Source organism: Oryza glaberrima, chromosome 4 (genome assembly GCF_000147395.1).
Source record: "Oryza glaberrima chromosome 4, OglaRS2, whole genome shotgun sequence".
Lineage (NCBI taxonomy): Eukaryota > Viridiplantae > Streptophyta > Magnoliopsida > Poales > Poaceae > Oryza > Oryza glaberrima.
The window spans coordinates 23,108,250-23,127,463 of record NC_068329.1 but is presented as its reverse complement, the minus strand read 5'-3'; the positions used below and the strand labels follow the sequence as shown (position 1 = coordinate 23,127,463).

The following is a 19,214-nucleotide window of genomic DNA, read 5'->3' as shown; positions in this document are numbered from 1 at the left end:
GGAGAAATTTTTAAATAAATAAAGCATGAGGCCTCACCATCGGGGTCGCATTCGCGTCCCCGTCCCCACGGTGATAAAATTTCACCGTCACTACCCCCCGTCAACCACGACGGGGCTATATTTTCTCCAGGATCACCATGCGGTGAATTTATCCTCGTGGTTACCCCGTCCCCGATGCACTTCAACAGTATATCACATCAATATTTTTCCAAAATAATCCACTCAACAAACTGTTAGGCATGGATCATAAATCAGCACACAACAATAAATGTACATCATATCTATGGAAGACGAATATCTTAACGGAGAAGAAATGAGGTAGGCATCTATCGAGTACAGAGAAGGGATTAGGGGAATTCACTGTGGGGAAATGGTGAACAGTGTCCCATTGCCATCTCTAGTCATGAATTCATGTGCTTTTTCTATGCACCATCTAAATGACAATTTTGACATTTTCCAACTCCGTAGGAATTCAACGAGCATGGCATTTTGTTCTTTCGTTTTTTTCTATTGCCGTGTTTCACAATTCTATGTTTCAAAGGAATACTCGATGGATTTGTGAGCAAAGAGAGATAAAGAGAGAGCAAAGAGAGATAAAGAGAGAGATACATTGAACCTCTCAGAGGGAAAATAATTTGAGATATTAGCTCAATGTAAAATTTTTGTGGAAGTAGGACATACACTAGGATAGTAATCCATTGTTATTTGGCATGCTCAAATCCTGTTCCAACATATATGGAAAAAGGCTTAGGTTTAGAATTCTCTAAAATTTCTTCAAATTTTCTTTAATCTTACAAAGAAAAATTACGGGATTTGATAAGTCCATACTCTAGTGATCTTATTGGTGGAGGCCCAGGTAGCGGTGGCGCTGTCTCATTGCGACAATACTTCCTCCGTACTTCCTCCGTCCCAAAACGTAGCTATTTCTAGCATAGTGTTTTTTCTCAAAATGAAGCTATTTCTCCACCTACCTCATCCTCTCAACCAATCACAACCATTCTTCTCCACCTACTTTTCCTTTCAACCAATCACAAACTTCCTCCAATCATTCTCACCTACTTTCTTAATATCTGTGCCAACCTCAAAAATAGCTACATTTTGGAATGGAGGGATTACCAACTTAGGCTGTGTTTAGTTCCAAAATAATTTTTCAAACTTTCAACTTTTCCATCACATCAAAACTTTCCTACACACACAAACTTCCAACTTTTCCGTCACATCATTCCAATTTCAACGAAACTTTCAATTTTAGTGCGAACTAAACACAGTCTTACTCACCTACTGTCAGATCTGCGGCAGGGGCTGTTGGGTGTCGTCAATCCTGGTGGCAGTGGCATTGTCCAGTTGCTACTTCATCGGCAACTAACTCTTCTATCACAGGGTCTGGTGCTGCCATGGTTGACGTACGGAGTCGGCTAGAAGCTTCTCCTCCTAATTGGCGGGTCTTGGGGGCGGTGGTAATTAGTCATGTTGGGATGGATATCTTGTATGTGTGAAGCGACTAGGATCATGGTGGATGGGTGTTTCAATTGCTATGATCTAGCAATCTCAATTTTCACGCCACCTTTTACTCAATCCTCCTTCGTCGAATCAGCAAGACAACAGTTTTTTCGCTACCATTTGAACTCTCCTATGTTGAAGGTTGCTTGGATTTCGGAATCGTCTTCCCTTGTAGCGGTAACCATGTCGGGTTAACCATTTGGGTTGAGCATAGACTGCCTATGCAATCTCAGTTGACAGGACTGAAGTTAGAGTTTCTCAGATTAAATAGTGAACTTCGTGAAAGCCCTTTGCTAAATCTGATGAAACTCACACAAAAAATTATGGCTCAATAAAAAACCTCAGTTTTTGTGTCATTTCCTTGGAGACACCCAAAAGGTATTACTAGCATGTCAAGCGAAGTGCTGAAGTGCACATCAAATGAGACTAAAGGTACAATTGTCACAACAATATCATAGCTCGTGCCGATTTGTTTCTCTACTACTGTTTGGTTTCATTAGTAAGAATGTATTTTTTTTCATAAGGATAGTTCTTTGCTCTCTATACATATCATCTGGCGATGTTTATGGGTTTTCTAAAGAAAAATGTCCGTACTCCAGTGCATCAGCATATCAATTGACTAAGGGTGTGTTCGGATGCCCCTTTTCCTAACTCATCCCCCTTATTTTCCGCGTGCACGCTTTTCAAACTGCTAAACGGTGTGTTTTTTTAAAAAAAGTTTCTATACGAAAGTTGCTTAAAAAATCAAATTAATTTTTAAAAAATAACAAATACTTAATTAATAACGTATTTTTCGTGCTAGAGAGGGAGTGTTCCCAAGCAGGAGGAGCGAACACAGCTTAAAACTTTGACTGATTATGTGGGAAAAATATTGCGTGAACAAATGAAATGGGCATGATGACATGAACCAGAACAATGGTCAAAAAGCTTTGCCCAAAAAAACACAGGGGCTAGCTAAACACTAATCATCACCACCTAAATAAATTTAAACATCAGCGAAATTACGTAAGAAAGGACAAGTGCGGTCCAAGGTTTGGATTCCAAACACACCGGCTTGAACAGAACTACAGAAGCCATTGATGGACCTTTGCCCGTACGCAGCAGACAGTGAACAAGCCCACTGGCCTCTGCCCACGACGCCCAAACCAGTTACTCCCATTAAACCATCCCACCAAAAACTCCGTTCTTTTAACCTCCCCCACTATTCCACTAACCCAGATATCGCTGCCTCCCCTAACCTTCCAGTTACTTTTACTGCTAACTGCTAACCCTTTCTTCTTCTACACTTCTACTGCTCTTTGCCCTCCTCTCCGTTTCTGCCCTGTTTTTAAAACCACCAACCCTTCCCTCTCTTCTCTTCTTCGAGAGCCCAAGAGCCGAAGCCGAAAAACCCAGAGGTCAGAGCAGTAGAGCACCGACACGGTTAGCGAGCATGTCCATGGCATTACTCTCGCTGTCGCTGGCCGTGGCGTTCCTGGCCGCAGCGTCGGCTGCAGGCGCCACCGGCGCGTCCCGGAGCATGAGGCGGCCGGAGGAAGACCTCGTGGCGGGGTTGCCCGGGCAGCCGGATGTCCGGTTCAGGCACTACGCCGGCTACGTCGGCGTCGGCAACGGCAAGGCGCTCTTCTACTGGTTCTTCGAGGCCGAGAAGGAGCCGGAGAAGAAACCGCTCTTGCTGTGGCTCAACGGAGGTACGAGTACGGCGCGTGATCTCTCTGAGACGTGTGCTCTTTTTCATTGATTTTCTTGTTCTGTGGATGAGTGGATCCCGTGATGCTGTCCATCCGCCATTGTTTCGTTTGCTCTCGGTTCTTTAAAGTTGCAGAGGAACAGAGGATTGCCAAACTGTTTTTACTCTCCATCGTGTGAATTAAAGTAGACGGCAAGCGCGTTTGCTTCTTGTTCTTGTTTTGGGATTTGCAACATTTCTTGCCTTCGATCTTGTGCTTCCAGTTATCTACTACTATACGTGCTTATAGTAATGAACACAAGGCTAATCTCTCCTCATCTCTCTTTACCTAGAACCTACCTATCTACTATCTATATCTATCCATCTATGGGCTTCAAATGTGGCGATTAGCAAGTCACAATCCGGAAAAGCACAAGCCTGCAGGCCGTGTGGCCACCCTGTCGCAACGGAAGAATTATGCTTTCTGGCAATAAAAGCTCCAAAGCAAGGCAGGCAGGATCCACAGGCGAGGAGGGCATTGATCAGAGCAGTGGGGAGCAAAGCCTCCCAGCCGGTGCAGAAAAAAGACACTGTCAAAAGAGGGCAAAAGGATAAAAGAAGGCTCAAGGCAGCAGTGGTACAAACGAGCAGATCCTGGCATCCTGCAGCAGCTTGGGAAGAAGCTTTGCTTGCCGACGACACGGACAAGGCTAGAGGGCGGGACACAGCGAGTGCCATGTACTCGTAGTTTTCTCCTGGATTCTCTTCTCTCTTTCTTTTTTTCCCATGTAGGAGTACTAGCTACCACTGTTAGATCATGCAAGACTTTCACATTGCGTTTTTATCTTTCTCTTGTCCTTTAGCGTTCCTTCACATGGCTCTAGAGAAGGCTAATGGGGCACCACCAAAGGACATCACATTGAAAGAATAATTAAAAACAGAGATAAGCGTGTAGAAACGGCGCCATTACATCCTTACAAATGTTCTTAAGTCTAATACGAAGGAGTATGTCGTATGATAGTATATAGTATATTGGCTATTGAATGGCTCCGTGGGCATGTAGTGTTACTGTACTGTCATGTGTTAGTGTCGTCATGTGCTTTAGTGTCAGAATAAGAAATCCTAGTGATAACCCATTTTCTTTTATAGGAGGACACTAGGAACGTGAACATGGAGATTTTGCACAGTATAAAAAATTAGGGCCAGAAAGCAGTGAAAAAACAGTACTCCGTATAGTAGTCACCTTAATTACATGGATATTCGAGCCTTTGACGTTTTGACTGCCAGTGTCCTTTCTGCTTGGCAAATCAGCTGTCTCATCTCCCAGACCTCCACACTGTCCTCACCTTTGCCATTGTTTTTACAATAAAGCACATGTTGTGTTTAATTCACACTAAAATTAGAAGTTTTATTGAAATTGGAAAGGTGCTACGGAAAAGTTGAAAGTTTATGTGTGTAGGGAAGTTTTGATGTGATGAAAAAGTTGGAAGTTTAAAGAAAAATTTTAGAACTAAACACGACGACAACAGAATTACTCCCTAGATACTGCACACGGTACACGTAAAGCCCTAGTACTACTGTACGGTATAAACAACTCTGGAGATCAGGTGACTTGCAGTACAGTCCAACGGATAAGGTTTTTGGGGAGGTAAAAATACTTGTAGCAACTGGTAATCAACATGCTTGATTGTCTAATATAATGTGATCTTGCAGGTCCCGGATGCTCATCCGTCGCCTATGGCGCCGCCCAGGAGCTGGGCCCGTTTCTTGTCAGGAGCTACGGCGAAAATCTCACTCTCAATGCCTACTCATGGAACAAAGGCAAAGCTCTGATTAATTCTTCCTGCCTGAACTCTGAAATTGCTCTTCTGAATCATGTCTGATCGAGCATTTTGCGTCGTTGCTGGTTGCCTTCAGCTGTGAATCTGCTGTTCCTTGAAGCGCCCGTCGGCGTGGGGTTCTCCTACACGAACCGGACATCTGATCTCCGACGCCTCGGCGATCGTGTGACGGCGCAGGACTCGTACAGCTTCCTCCTAAACTGGCTGAACAAGTTCCCAGAGTTCAAGAACCGGGACTTCTATATTGCCGGAGAGAGCTATGCTGGTACAGCCTAAACGTAATTTGTTAGCAGTAAATTTGTTACAGTACTATAAGCTTCATGGTGACCTGCAACTAAAAATAGTAGGAGTACCACTCTCTTCGTCCCTATATATGTGCATCTATATGAGAGGACATGACATATTCAGATACGCTTGATAATCTTGTCGCTGAATCTGACTATGATACGCTTTTGCAGGGCACTATGTCCCACAGCTCGCAGAGCTAATCTACGACGGGAACAAAGGAGCCAGCAGAGACAGAGTCATCAACATCAAAGGTTTCATGGTAAGCACTCTCCCGAAGGAATCCGGGAATAAAAAGAAAGAAGAAAAGAGCCGGACCCTCTTATGCGTGCAATCATGCTGTTAAGATTGCTACTAAGTGCCACGCAGACAGCTTTTACGACGCAAATCATGCTTGAATGCTTAATTAGTGTTCTAGAAAGATAAAGCAAAAGAGAGAATGAAATGAACCGTGGGGCGATTGATTCTAAAGATGGGCATACGCGTGCATTCGGATATACCCCACTTTACTCGCTTTATGCCGTAGTATAAGAATATCATGGTTTGCGTCGAAACTTTTTTAACTGCGGTAATTATTTCACGCCTGTGAAAGTAGCACTAACATTTCTGCGATTGCTGTACTTTGCAACAATGCAACTAATAATTGCGACGAGTTTAGTTTCTTTCTCTTTTTTTTTTTCACATGGAGTGTGCGATTGATGCGAACAAACTTTTGCTGTCTCGTGCAGATCGGCAACGCGGTGCTGAACGACGCGACGGACCAGATGGGCATGGTGGAGTACGCGTGGAGCCACGCCATCATCTCCGACGAGCTCTACTCCGCGGTGCGCCGGGAGTGCGACTCGTTCAAGGAGGAGGAGGACGGCGGCAAGCCAAGCAAGGGCTGCTCCCCGGCCGTCCGCGCCTTCCTCAGGGCCTACGACGACATCGACATCTACAGCATCTACACCCCGACGTGCCTCTCCTCCTCCTCCTCCTCCCCCGCGTCCGCATCGCCGCGCCGCTCGTCTCCCGGGCTCGTCGCCGCGCCCCGCCTCTTCTCCAAGCACGTAAAAGCTCTCCCTCCCCCCCTCGCCGAGCTAAAACGCCACGGTTTCCGCGAGAAAACGCGCGCGTGATGTGGTCCGTTTTTTTTCTCTTTTGGCTGGCGTAGGAGGCGTGGCGCAGGATGCAGCGCGTGCCGGCGGGGTACGACCCGTGCACGGAGGAGTACGTGAAGGGGTATTTCAACCGCGAGGACGTGCAGCGCGCGCTGCACGCGAACAGGACGGGCCTGAGCTACCCGTACTCCCCCTGCAGGTGCGCACGCTCGCTCTGGTTCTCTGTACAATCTCCCCCACCCATCCCGACATGACGACCTGTGCCGCTGTGCGGTTAATCCCGCGTGCATATGTTAAAGTCTAATAGTATTACTGTACGATCGATACTTCCAGCGACGGACGATCGGTCGATTGTTCATCGTTGTGTATTGATTGACGTATTATTATCCTGCAATTACTCGTCCATCTGCTAGCTGCCTTCCATATTATGGCAGGCAGACCCGTAGTCAGATCTCTGGCGTTGCGACATTGATTCCTCCATATTGTACGCACGCCCTGACCATGCGGTTTACTCCTACTGTAGACAGTAGCAGAATGGCCGTATGGGACAGTAGCAGAATGAGCTGCAGCTCCGGCACCCTGCTCATCAGCTCATGTCATGTAGGGATAAAAAAAATGTGACTGTAACTCTCTTGTATGTTGTGCTGCAGTGAGGCCATAAGTAAATGGAACGACTCGCCGTCGACCGTGCTCCCCATCCTGAAGAAGCTCATGGGCGCCGGGCTGCGCATCTGGGTTTACAGGTGCACTGCTCGAATCCTCGAAGCACCCACTATAGACACACACTCTGCTGATATCTGTCTTGTTAACGAACGTGTTCGTTTGTGATGGTGGCGCAGCGGTGACACGGACGGGAGGGTGCCGGTGACGTCGACGCGGTACAGCCTGAACACGATGAAGCTGCGGCCGCGGCTGATGCGGAAGACCGCCGGCGATGGCGCCGGCGAAGAGTCGGAGTGGGGCGGGTGGCGCGCGTGGTACGACAGGCAGCAGGTGGGCGGGTGGGCGGTGGAGTACGAGGAAGGCCTGACGCTGGTGACGGTGCGCGGCGCCGGGCACCAGGTGCCGCTCTTCGCGCCCCGGCGGTCGCTCGCCATGCTCTACCACTTCCTCCGCGGCAGCTCGCTGCCCGCTTCGCGCTCCCGCTGATGAGCACTGCTGCCCAAGTGCAGCCATAGCTTTGCTAACTTTGCTCGATTGGATAGGGAAGGCAATGGTTTTAAGTGTGTAGCATTCAGTGAACAATTGGGAATTGTTGTTCTCGGCTGGTACAAGCACCCTCTGTAACCCGCATGCTACTACGGTTATCATACGCAGCAGTTGGAACCTTTACGTTCCGGTGTCACGGAAATTGTAAGTTGGAGCAAGTTTGAAGCTGCAACTGCAAGCTTCTGCAGTCCATAGGGCACAAGAAGAACAAAGCCTGGTGGTGTCCTTGAGAATTGGTAGTTGCTGGGGACGGGGTCTAACAACGAACTAGGCCAAAGGTCACCAAACTTGAAATCATACCGTAGTATTCGACGAAATTTGCATTGCACAATATAAGGATAACATTTTCTAAGTCTGAAAACAAGCAGCATATTAGTGTTTCGGATTACTCACCAAGTCCTGTTTTTCTGAATCACTAATACTCGATCACCCAATATTTTGGTTAGTAACTATGAAGGTTTGAATGGTGATAAACTAAATGGAATAGTTCAAACCACAGACTAAACGCATCTGTTATATTCAAGTAACTGACAACACGAAGGGTGAAAATACTGAATAATACATATATACAGGGTACCAGTACATCATTGGGACTATGTAACCAAATCTTCTGTGTACTCAACTCATCACATCCAAAAACCAACCAGATTGCAAATATCAGGAACGGATGCGAGTATAAAAGATGAGTATAGAAATTAGAGCTGTATTGGAACAATGAATACACTGCCAGTGATGTACCTCTGGAGGAGGCACCAACACCACTGAGTAAAATTGTAGTACAGACAATATTTACTGTAATATCATGTGGTCTATCACTTGCACAACTAGTCACATATGAAGGCAGAAAATTTACTATGTAAATTGTAGTAACATGTCTACTAGAGTACAATGTCAGACCAACAGGATTGAGGTCAATGTGGCATTCAGGTACATGCACACAGATTAATCAACAAGTGAGCTGATGACAGTGGTTATATGACACTTTTCAGGTGATAACTTTGGTATGAGAATTCACAACTATTTCCTAAGTTAAAACTCTGAAGCATATGAAAAGGGTACTTCTTAAGCATTAAATATCAGTTTCATGTGTTATTAAGCCATGACTCAGCTATATTGCTTCAGGGTCTGCAATCATCCCAATGAATGCTTACTAAGTACCGTTGAGGACTGGATAGCAGGCCATGTTAAGATCTAAAAGAACCAAATTCAGTTCTCATGGATGGTGTGGTCCATGGCTCCAAATGAGCTTAAAAACTGTCAAACCAGGTATGGAAGCCTTGTAGGATTCAAGATGATCCCAAAATGATGGGGCTTAACTGCTTTGCCATTTTATTTCTAATGCCGGACGGGTTCAATCAAGCGTCCAGTATGATAGCATCAGGAAAATGCTAGACAGCTCTGCTCTGTATATGACTGACATAATTAAAAGGATGGCTATTGACTGATAGTGGGAACATTAACCAGTTTCATCTTCCAATTTTTGATAGCAGGAACATTAACCAGTTCATCTTCTAATTTTCTAATAGCAGAATTCTGTGAGCATGTCTCCCTTTTTCATACACTACAAGAAAACGAAGTCTATCAGAATCTACCATTGTAGTACAGGAAAAAAAAACACTACGATCTTATTGGCAATTGACTATTCCGCGAGAAATGAACCCTAGTTGCCAGTGTGCTCTACTCATGTTGTGTATACATGACTTGCTCTCTAACAACAGTCACATAAAGTATAGACTCAACTGAAATGACCATACCGTGCAGTTATGAATAAAGCATACACGCCAGGCTAGTCCCAAATACAAAATCAAGCCTATTGTAGAAAAGTTGCAATTCCTGTCCATATGAGATTCATTGCTTTCTGATAAACTGTTTTAACACTGCATTTATCAACATCAATGGGGCTAAGCAGGCAAGGGTTGAATTCATTATAAGAAACAGATTAATTCAAGTACCAAAAGAACAGGCTGTGCAAGAATTAAACCTTAATTCCAGCAACACAGCTACAGGAACGCAAAAAGATTTGCACCTTGTGACCATTCATCAAGCTGGAGATGGTTCATCAGTTGCCTTGTTAGCCCCATCTCCGCCCCCGCCTAGGTTTGGCAGATCGCTGCCGACGGCATCAGAAACCAGTGAAACTGGGCGGTGCTCGATGACCTCGTCGATGAGCCCCCAGTCGTGCGCCTCCTCTGGATCCATGAACATGTCCCGCTCCATGCACTGCTCGATACGGTCGATGGCCTGGCTCGTGTGCTTCGCGTAGATCTTGTTGAGACGGTCGCGCACCTTGAGGATCTCCTTGGCGTGGATGGCGATGTCGGACGCCTGCCCCGACGCGCCGCCCGACGGCTGGTGGATCATGACGCGCGCGTTGGGGAGCGCCCGCCGCTCGCCGCGCGCGCCCGCGGCGAGGAGGAGCGAGGCCATGGACGCGGCCTGGCCGATGCAGAGCGTGGTGACCGGGGAGCGGATGTACTGCATGGTGTCGTAGATCGCGAGGCCCGCGGTGACGACCCCGCCGGGGGAGTTGATGTAGAGGTGGACGGGCTTGGCGGGGTTCTCGGACTCGAGGAAGAGCAGCTGGGCGACGACGAGGGAGGCCGTGTCGTCGGTGATTGGCCCGTGGATGCAGACGATCCGCTCCTTGAGGAGGCGCGAGAAGATGTCGTACGCCCGCTCCCCGCGGGAGGTGTGCTCGATCACCATGGGGACCAGCCCGTACTCGCGGCGCTGGGTGTACCCCGCCGGCGGCGGCGGTGCGTGCGGGGTCGACGACGAGAAGAAGGCCCGCGGCGCGGCGGCGGCGAGGCGGCGCAGCATGGCGGCGGGGCTAGGGTTCGGCGGCGGCGGTGCGGGGTTTAGGGGGAGATTGGGTCTGGGCGGCGTGGGTCCCGCCGCGGCTAGGCGAGGCCAAGACGAGGCGGTTAGAGGCTGACGAGCGGGGGCCACGGGGAGCATCCTGGGGTTCGGGAGGGAGCCATTGGTGGGTGTGCGGGGTGGGGCTCGCTTGTAGGTGAGGGAGGCGCCGGAGATGGAGGAACAGGGTGAGATGGGTGGGTGCGGTTGTTATCCATTTCGAGTGGGCCTGATGGGCTATTAGGCCTCTCAATGCGGTGCGATCTGGGCTGGGCCTCCGTTGAGGCCCAGATCGCACACCATTCATCAGCCTCTCGGGTCATTCGTCTTCTTCGCAAGCACAGCTACTAGAAAAAAAAAATCCGTGAAAAATCAATAAGTCGGCAAACGCAGTATTTCCACGTTATGTGATTATGTGAAGATTCAGGGAGAAAACAAATAAAGAAGAATATAGAAGCGAATCAGCGATGCCGGGGATCATCACAAGGAGATTAAACGTTTCTAGCTTCGGATCCACTCACACCTACTCCACTGTTCAATCTTGAAGGCTCGGAACAAATGCCCCCCCTTCATTTCTTAATTAATACCACTACAATAATCTTACTACATGATAATTTTTAAGTTCATCAGAAATGATTAACGCCGGGATGAGTAAGCACGTTCACACGTGAAAGTTTGACGGTTCTTCGATCATCAGTGCGTCGCGCAGCTAAACATACATGAGCTACTCCGGCTGCTAGCGCACTAGCTTCTCCCGTTAATTCAAAAGAACAAATAGTGCCTGCTTAACCACGCTGTCATCTCCTTTATAAAGTCTATAGCTACATAGCCTACACCAAAAAGTCCCTATAGGCCTATATATCTACTCCACGCATGCACGTACAGAGAATGCATATGCTGCAGCTGATGTTTCCTTCGCAACCAACGGAAGGTCGGCAGCTAGCGTTTCGCCGTGCGTGGTGTGGTGTCTGAGCAAGCGAGCACGACGCATGCATATATATTAGCATGCGTGTTTCTGAGCTACCCAGGCCAAATATATATTCTCTCTTGACAGGCAAAAGGTTTAGTAGTTGGCAAGAACGCAATACAGAAATAGATCTCAGCCGTCCGGTCAAATGCCCGCATGGTTCGAGTAGCGTCCTGGGCTTGATATTTTAAGTTGACGAAGCGAGCTGAGCTTGGTCCTGATTGATGCAGCCGGTACGTTGTCTCGTGACAAATGTGCGGTATATATAGATTCAGAACAAACAGGAACGTGGTTGATCTTTCATATAAAAACAGAGGACATGGTTGATCGGTCGTAATGTATATGGACAGAGTACAAACTGTACTTTGGGTAGGACGACTGAATTAATAGTTGTGAGCACAACTTGAGTTTTTCCGTATTTCTAGAAACAGTGGAGGAAAAACTTCAGTATGGAGTAATAAATTATAGTACTAACAGCTAAGCTCAACTAGATGACTTAATTACCATCAATTAATTTTGCGGAATTTTCTACAAAACAAGTCAGAATTTCCGGCCACTATCCATATCCATGTCCACAGTTTTATGCTCTGTCGATATTGATATGTCATGGCGGGTGGGCGGGGTGGCAATTCAGCAATAATTGTGAGAATACGAAATAAATGGTTCTCTTAGCGATACACAGACCCTTTGTTATAGAGACAACATATATTAATTTCTTTTTTGCTACTTCCTCCGTTTCAGAATGTAAGTCATTTTAGCATTTCTCATATTCATATTGATGTCAATGAATCTAGATAGATATAGTCTAGATTCATTGACATCAATATGAATGTGGAAAATACTAGAATGACTTACATTATAAAATGGAGGGAGTAGAAATAAACCCAAGTATGTATGTTGGCTGTTGGCTCATCCGCTCAAGCATGTGTGTTGGCTCCAACAATAGTGGGTCTTCAAAGTACAATATAATTTCCTGGTTCAAAATAGTGGCTAGCTTGGAAATAGCGGTACAATGATGCTGTCATAGGTAGGAGGTAGAATCAGGATATATCCTATACCATTAAAGTCGTAGTGACATTATTATTGATATATGGGTTTAGAGTTTATCGGATCCACATGTTAATAACGAAGTCACATGACTTTTAAAGGTTGAAGATCCTGATCTAGGTAGGAGAAGAAAGACACTAACCTATATCTTGTCATGTCGAAGTTGTTTCATAAAAGAAAACGATGTGTAATTATTATCTTAAGGTTACGACCATGTTTCAGTAGGGCAGTAATATAGGTTATCCATCACCTTTGATCTCCACTCTTTTGTCTCTTGATAGTTAGGACCTATTTGACATAACTCTAACTCTAAAATCAATGTAGGATTTGGAGATAGTAGGATAGAAGAAAGTTGTTTAAGCATATGTATATTTAGTGCAAAATACCGATGAAATTGATCAACCATGTATATTCTATGTACCCATGGCTTCAACTCCAAGAATTTATGGAGCTAGAAATGACCTACTCCAGAGTTCTTGGAGCTAGAGTTGTGCCAAACAACCCTTTAGTGCCCCTTTCTTAGGATGCTTGACATAACTACGGATATGTGTGTGTGTGTAATATTGTTTTTATATTTGTCTCAGTATTTATGATCTCCCATTTTGAATAGACTGACGTGCCATATGTAACTGTATTTTTCGATGTCAAGTATGGGCATACTAAGTATATATTCAAATGCGATATCTTTTCTCAAGTTGAGTTTCAGATTCATAACCCGTTTGACAAGATGGATGAACAAAGATAAACCCGTAGTAATTTACAAGTTAAATGCGAGTCCATAGGACAAGCACAAGAAGGAATTGGGGACGATTTCTTATTGACCTACGCAAAATTCACACAGTCTATTATTTGCCACGAGGGCATCTCCAGTGACTTATGTTGGTGCAAACCGAATGATGAATGTGGGCCCTATAATAAGTAACTTGGTCCGATGTTTAGGTACAATATGTGTAGCGGTTTGTACATCATACAATGAGGGGCCATACAACTAGTAAGGGTGTGTTTGATTCAAGAGATATGGGTGGATAGACATGGACACCATTTTTTTGGTGGTGCTCAATTCATAGGCAAGTGAAGGATATAGCCACCCACTTGGGAATATTCTTTGTAGATTTCGGATGGCCTGCTCCACCAAAACCGGCTGGACGAAGCAGCCGGTGGGATTTTAGTGTCACGTGCCCGTGCACGCTCACCTTCCAACCCTTCGCTACTTTTTTCCCTCACCACTTTCTCTTCTCTCCTTGTACTCTTCATCCACTATCACGAATCACCCTAGCCACACCTCCTTAGGCGGTGCATGATGACGGCAAGCAGGTTGTTATGACCGACGGATAGGATTGTTGAGCCGGTGGCGACCTATCAAGCAGCCAGCAGACCACTGCAAGCATGCATAGCTAACAACAATGCAACAAGCTAGAGGGCATCATTGAGCAGGGCGGGTGGTGTCTGGCGGTGTAGGGGGGCAGCGAGGGAGGTGATGTACGGCTGCTGCACGGGAGGTTGAAGGGGGAGGGGGTGATGTCGGCTGAGAAAGCGATATACGACATCAACACCGGTTTCCCCCTCCTCAGTCCTCTCCCATGCTCCCAATCAGAACTTGTGTGCTAATTTGATTGGTTTTGATATATTGTGTCTATCTTTGTCGATCCATGTATGTGTGTGAATGTGGCAAAGCTAATTATATATCAAATTGTGGCATTGTAGCTAGACAGCAAAATAAGGCTTCTGATTTATGCGGCTACATCATATATGTTGTTGTCAATGATGGCTATGATTATCGATTCTAGAAAAAAAAAGAAAAAAATATTACAAGGGGAGAAGGTATTATCAATGGGCCAATAGACGAAAGGGATAGGAAGAGAATTGATTATCTTAATGATAATAGTTGGAGAAATGATACCATATGTGTGAGTATGCTTAGGCTTGGAAGAGCATGTAGTTTTATTGTTAATTTCTCATGTAGTATCACAAGGCTGACGTTGAATATCTAAGGGTGTGTTCGGCACTGCCGATTCCCAACTTCCTCCCCCCCTCGTTTTCCACGTGCACACTTTTCAAACCGCTAAACGGTGTGGTTTTTTTTTTGCAAAACGTTTCTATATCAAAGTTGCTTAAAAAATCATATTGATCCATTTTTGAAAAAAATAGCTAATACTTAATTAATCACACGCTAATAGACCGCTCCGTTTTCTGCGTGTACTGTTCCCGGTTGGAAACCTCCAGTAGCGAACACACCCTAAATATTCCTATTCACTATTTTATAGTAAGATGCATGTGATATTTGGCAATAGCTTGGCCACAGGAAAATATGCAATAGCTTGCCCTTTCATAATTATGGTAAGATGCAAGTGAAGGTAGCATTACAAGGTCCCGACAAGAGGTAAGCAGCATGCCCCCGCGCCCGCCGCCGGCGTCGGCGCTCCAGCCGACGCCGCCCATGCGTATCCTCCGACGCCCAGCCAACTTTTCCGCCGCCTCCTGGCCGTCGTCCCAGCGCTCCGCAAGCTCTCCCAGTCGCGCCAGTTCTCCGCAAGTTTCCTCCAGCCGTGCCCGGAGTCCCCGCCGTGGCCTCCGCGCAGATCTGGGCGTCCCCCTTTGGCCTCCGTCGCCTCGATGGTAGCAGAGACTCCAGATCCGCCACCTGCTGCCGCTCGCCGGTCCTTCGCTGATGCTGTCCGTGGTCAGGGCTTCCCAAATTCAAATTTGGACACTGGCCGCGCGCGCTCTCCGCCACGCCCCCTATTCAAGTCGGCATTTACCTCCACCGTCCGGCGCAACAACCGCTCTGCTCGAGATGTCACTCCGCTGTGGAGGAGTACTCCCTACGACGCTAGCCTTCCTCACCGTCACGTCGCCGAGCAGAAGATGGATGGCCATATCTCTGGGGATTCGCCTTGGATTCCGGTGCGTTGCAAAGCGCTAGTGGTGTAGAGAAGAGCATTCATCCGCCTCCCGCCTACCTCCGCCTTCAAGTCGACAGCGCCCCATTTACTCCTCTTCGTATTGTGCGTTCTGGGCTCAAACAAGTGGGAAATGCTTCATTTGCCTCAACAGAGAGCACCGCGCTGCGCAGTGCAGGGACCTGGTCTGCTGCTTCAACTGCCGTCGTTCCGGACATCGCGCGCGTGACTGCCGGCGCCGTCGCGCTGTGCGTGCGCGCTCTCGGTCCCCGCTTCGGCGCGCGCGGTTGGGCGCTCGTACGCCCCCGCGGTCGCGTCCTCGCTCGTCGTCACCACGTCACCTGCGCAAGAGTCCGCCTCCCCGTCATCGCGTGCGCGAGCTGCAGACGAGCAATCGCCCGACCTTTCCACTCCAGCTTCCGCCGCCCCCGCCGAGAACGCGGGCAACCAGGATGACGTAGCTCGGCGACCCGGCCACACGCCCGGAGGAAGACACCATCTTCATCCCCACCTCGTACGCCATTGATGAGGAGCTGCGCGAGTGGAGTGAGACCGCGGCTGTTTCCCGGGCCACGCGCGCGCCTATGTCGACGGGGCCGCAAGACGTCGAGCAGGCGTTCTTGGACGAGTTCAAGCTTCGCCAAGGCGATGTGGCTGTCTCGCTCCACCATCCCCAAGCTTTCCTCATCAAGTTCCAACAACACCGCCATTGCGAGGAAGCCGTTGCGAAGGGCTACGTCAAGCGTCGCGGGATTGAAATCCACTTCATCAAGTGGCGCAGCCTGCAAAGCGCTCTTGGCGTCGCGTTGATGTTCCGTGTGCGGCTCTGCCTCGATGGCGTCCCTATGCACGCCTGGGCAGCGGACCTCGCCGAGCGCCTCATTGGGCGCACCTGTGCCCTGGAACAGATCGAGACCGACCTCGTCCACCCGGTGGAGTCTGGCAACACTCGCTCCATCGATCTGTGGGCGTGGACGGCGAACACCAGTACCATCCCGAAGCGGATGTGGCTTGGCTTCACCAACCGCGCGAAGGACCCGCAGCTGGCCTCCCTGCTCGTGGCGGAAAATCCGCCGGAGCACTAGCAGCGGGGAGTGCGTCATCCGGTGCTTTTCCATTTGGAGAAAATCCATGACTACACGGCGGCGATCATCGACCTAGAGGCGCAAGGCTCCTTCCAACCGACGAAGCGGCGTTTGCCGCCGTGGACCCTGGGGGTGCTGGATGGCGAGCAAGCACCCGGGCGAGTCTTTGAGGACTTCCCACACCACCCGCCGCCGCCGCGTTCTGTTCACGACCGCCTGGGCGACCACGATCGGGAGGACGAGCTCCGTGGAGCGCGTCGCCCTGAGCGCGGAGAGCGGGGAAACAGGACGACGACAGCGCACGTGACGGCGGTCGTGCGCGGGTGCGCGATCGGTCTCGCCGCGGACGCGCGGCGCGCATCGAGCATCACCAAGATGAAGAAGAAGACGGCCGCGGCGATGATGATCGTGACGCCCCGGCCGACCGTGACGACCGTGCCCGTGGCGGGAGAAGAGGTCGCCGGGGACACAACAACGACCACCCCAGGGCTAATCAAAACTGGCGGCGCAGGGATCGAGACGACGACGATCGGGATGAACGGGGATGAGACTTCGGGCGTGGCCGCGGCGTACAACGTGCGATCGATCAAGACTACCGCCGTGAACGCACACGCTCCCCGCGCCAGCGCAACAGGGGTGGGCACAGTCGCCATGGCGGCCAGCGTCATCGCGCTAGTGCCACCGACGTGGACAACGTCACTGATCCTGTCTACCCCGAGCCAAACCTGGCAGAGATCTCTCTGCCTCCCCGCCAGCAGGAGCTTCACACCGAGGTTTGCAAATTTCGAATGCTGCATGCTTTGCACACTTTCCCGTTCAGGACGCAGGAAATCCCGGCGAGCCCTCCGACTTCAACTGGTGATCAGCTGCTTCGCCTCGCGCTTGTCGCTGATAAGGCCATGGCTGCGCCACCTCCGACGGCGACGGAGGACCTGGCCATCCGGTCTTCCACTAGGACTGAAGCCTGGTTCGGCGGCACGGCATGGAAGCCAGTGCCTGTTGCGCGCGTCTTTGGCCGCATCAGGAAGGCCTTGCCGGCCATGCCAACGGTCGAAACGCCGACAACCTGCCAGCAAATTGAGGAGGCGCTGATGCGCCTTGAGCTGGCTGCCGCTGCAGCTCGCACCCCAGGCAATGACACTCTCCTACCACAGCCCATGTCACCGGCACCTCTCGCAGCGTCCCCGCCTCGCCACTTGGAAGATCTGGCCAGCGATGCTGCGGCCGACAAGATTCTGCCGGCGCCGCTCCCCGAGGCGCTGCTTCCCCAAGAGATGACCCTGATGCCAGCCACCCCGCCCTCGTTGGCGCTGGAGCCGGGCTCGCTGACGGAAAGCGCATCCTCGCCATGCGCCATCGCGGGACTGTTCATCTTGCCTCCGCCGGCTATCATTGCATCGCCGCCGCGCTCAACGCTTCCATGTTTGCGGCCGGTTGTCCTCACAAGGAAGGTGAAGCTCTGGCCGAGGCAGCATAGCCAGGTAACCCGGCGGAGTGAGCGCCTCGCCAAGCAACCTGCAAGACCGACGATGGAGAGGTGCTAGCGCGTCCTATTCAGGAGGTTGGGCATCCTCCATGACGAAGAAGATGCCTCCGTGGAGCGCGTTCTCAGCCAGTACATGGCCATGTTTGATAGGCCCCTGCCGCCGCACGCCATCGCCGCCTTGACGGTGATATTCGGCCTCGACAATGATGATGAGTGCGCCATGGATGCCGCTCTGCTCCCCCTTATGGGCGAAGGGATCACTAATGTGGCCGATGAAGTGGAAGAAATGCTCGCTTGAGCAGCGCCTGCGCGCGCGGATTCGGAGCTGTCGTCGCTCCATGTATCGTCGGATTCGGAGCTGTCATCGCTCCATGTATCGTCGCCGTCTTTTCTTTTGCAGCTGGCGTGTCGCCGGTGGCCTGCGTGCCGCCTCCCCAGCATTTCTATGGAACCTCAGCTCTTGGAGCACATGTCGGTCAGAACTTCGTTTCGCTTCACCCTGCCTGCGCTGTCTTTTTTCCCGCTTGCGCCGCGCCTCGTACGCCGCCGGCGTCTGTGTATATGTGCGCCGCTGCGACGAAGGCAGAAATGATGACGACGACGCTAGCGGCTCCCCAGCCACGGGCCATACCTCTCGCTGGGCCTCGCTTGGGCCTTCGCGCACTCGCTCGGGCCTCCACGCACCTTCTAAGGCCGTCCTCCATCTTGGGCCTCGTTGGGCTGCGCGCGCAATGACATTCGAGGCCGACGCCATTATGGCCGCACGGGATCTTCCCGGCCCAAGTCCCCTTCCCCTCTTTCGCGCCAAGCAGGCCGTGCTCCAACCCCGGCTGGGCCTACTCCCCTAATCAAGAGTCCACCTTTGGTTTGCAGATGTCGCACAGTCTAGATTTCATTAGTTGGAATGTGAGGGGGCTCAATTCGCCAGCACGCTGCAACACGGTCCACGAGATGATGTTGGATACAAAGTGCAACCTAGCATGCCTCCAAGAGACGAAACTTCAAAACATCGATGACGGCCTCGCCCGCTTCCTGGGTGGCTACAAATTGGATATCTTTGCCTTCAAACCGGCCATGGGCACGAGAGGGGGAATTCTCATCCTTTGGAACAGTGCTGCCCTCATCCTACAAGATATTCGAATCGGCCGCTTTTCGATCTCAGCACAAGTAACGGTCCCACTCACAGGGGCTACCTTCCTTATGACCGGAGTGTACGGGCCCACGAGACACCGGCTTAAGGATGCCTTCGTTAGGCACATAAGGCGGCTA

General features: G+C 49.8%; 2 protein-coding genes across 2 annotated transcripts; one reads left to right on the top strand and one right to left on the bottom strand.

Moving 5' to 3' along the window:
• Positions 1 to 2,693: 2,693 nt before the first annotated feature.
• LOC127771063 (serine carboxypeptidase-like 35) lies at positions 2,694 to 7,723 on the top strand. The gene is made up of 8 exons (XM_052296877.1): positions 2,694 to 3,191; positions 4,883 to 4,990; positions 5,087 to 5,275; positions 5,469 to 5,557; positions 6,024 to 6,344; positions 6,449 to 6,594; positions 7,046 to 7,138; positions 7,235 to 7,723. Exons 1-8 carry the CDS (start codon positions 2,933 to 2,935, stop codon positions 7,542 to 7,544), a joined length of 1,515 nt encoding a protein of 504 aa, XP_052152837.1. The 5' UTR covers positions 2,694 to 2,932; the 3' UTR covers positions 7,545 to 7,723.
• Positions 7,724 to 9,446: 1,723 nt separating this feature from the next.
• LOC127771064 (uncharacterized) lies at positions 9,447 to 10,583 on the bottom strand. The gene has a single exon (XM_052296878.1). The coding sequence runs from the start codon at positions 10,560 to 10,562 to the stop codon at positions 9,645 to 9,647; it is 918 nt and encodes a 305-aa protein (XP_052152838.1). The 5' UTR covers positions 10,563 to 10,583; the 3' UTR covers positions 9,447 to 9,644.
• Between the last annotated feature and the right edge of the window lie 8,631 nt (positions 10,584 to 19,214).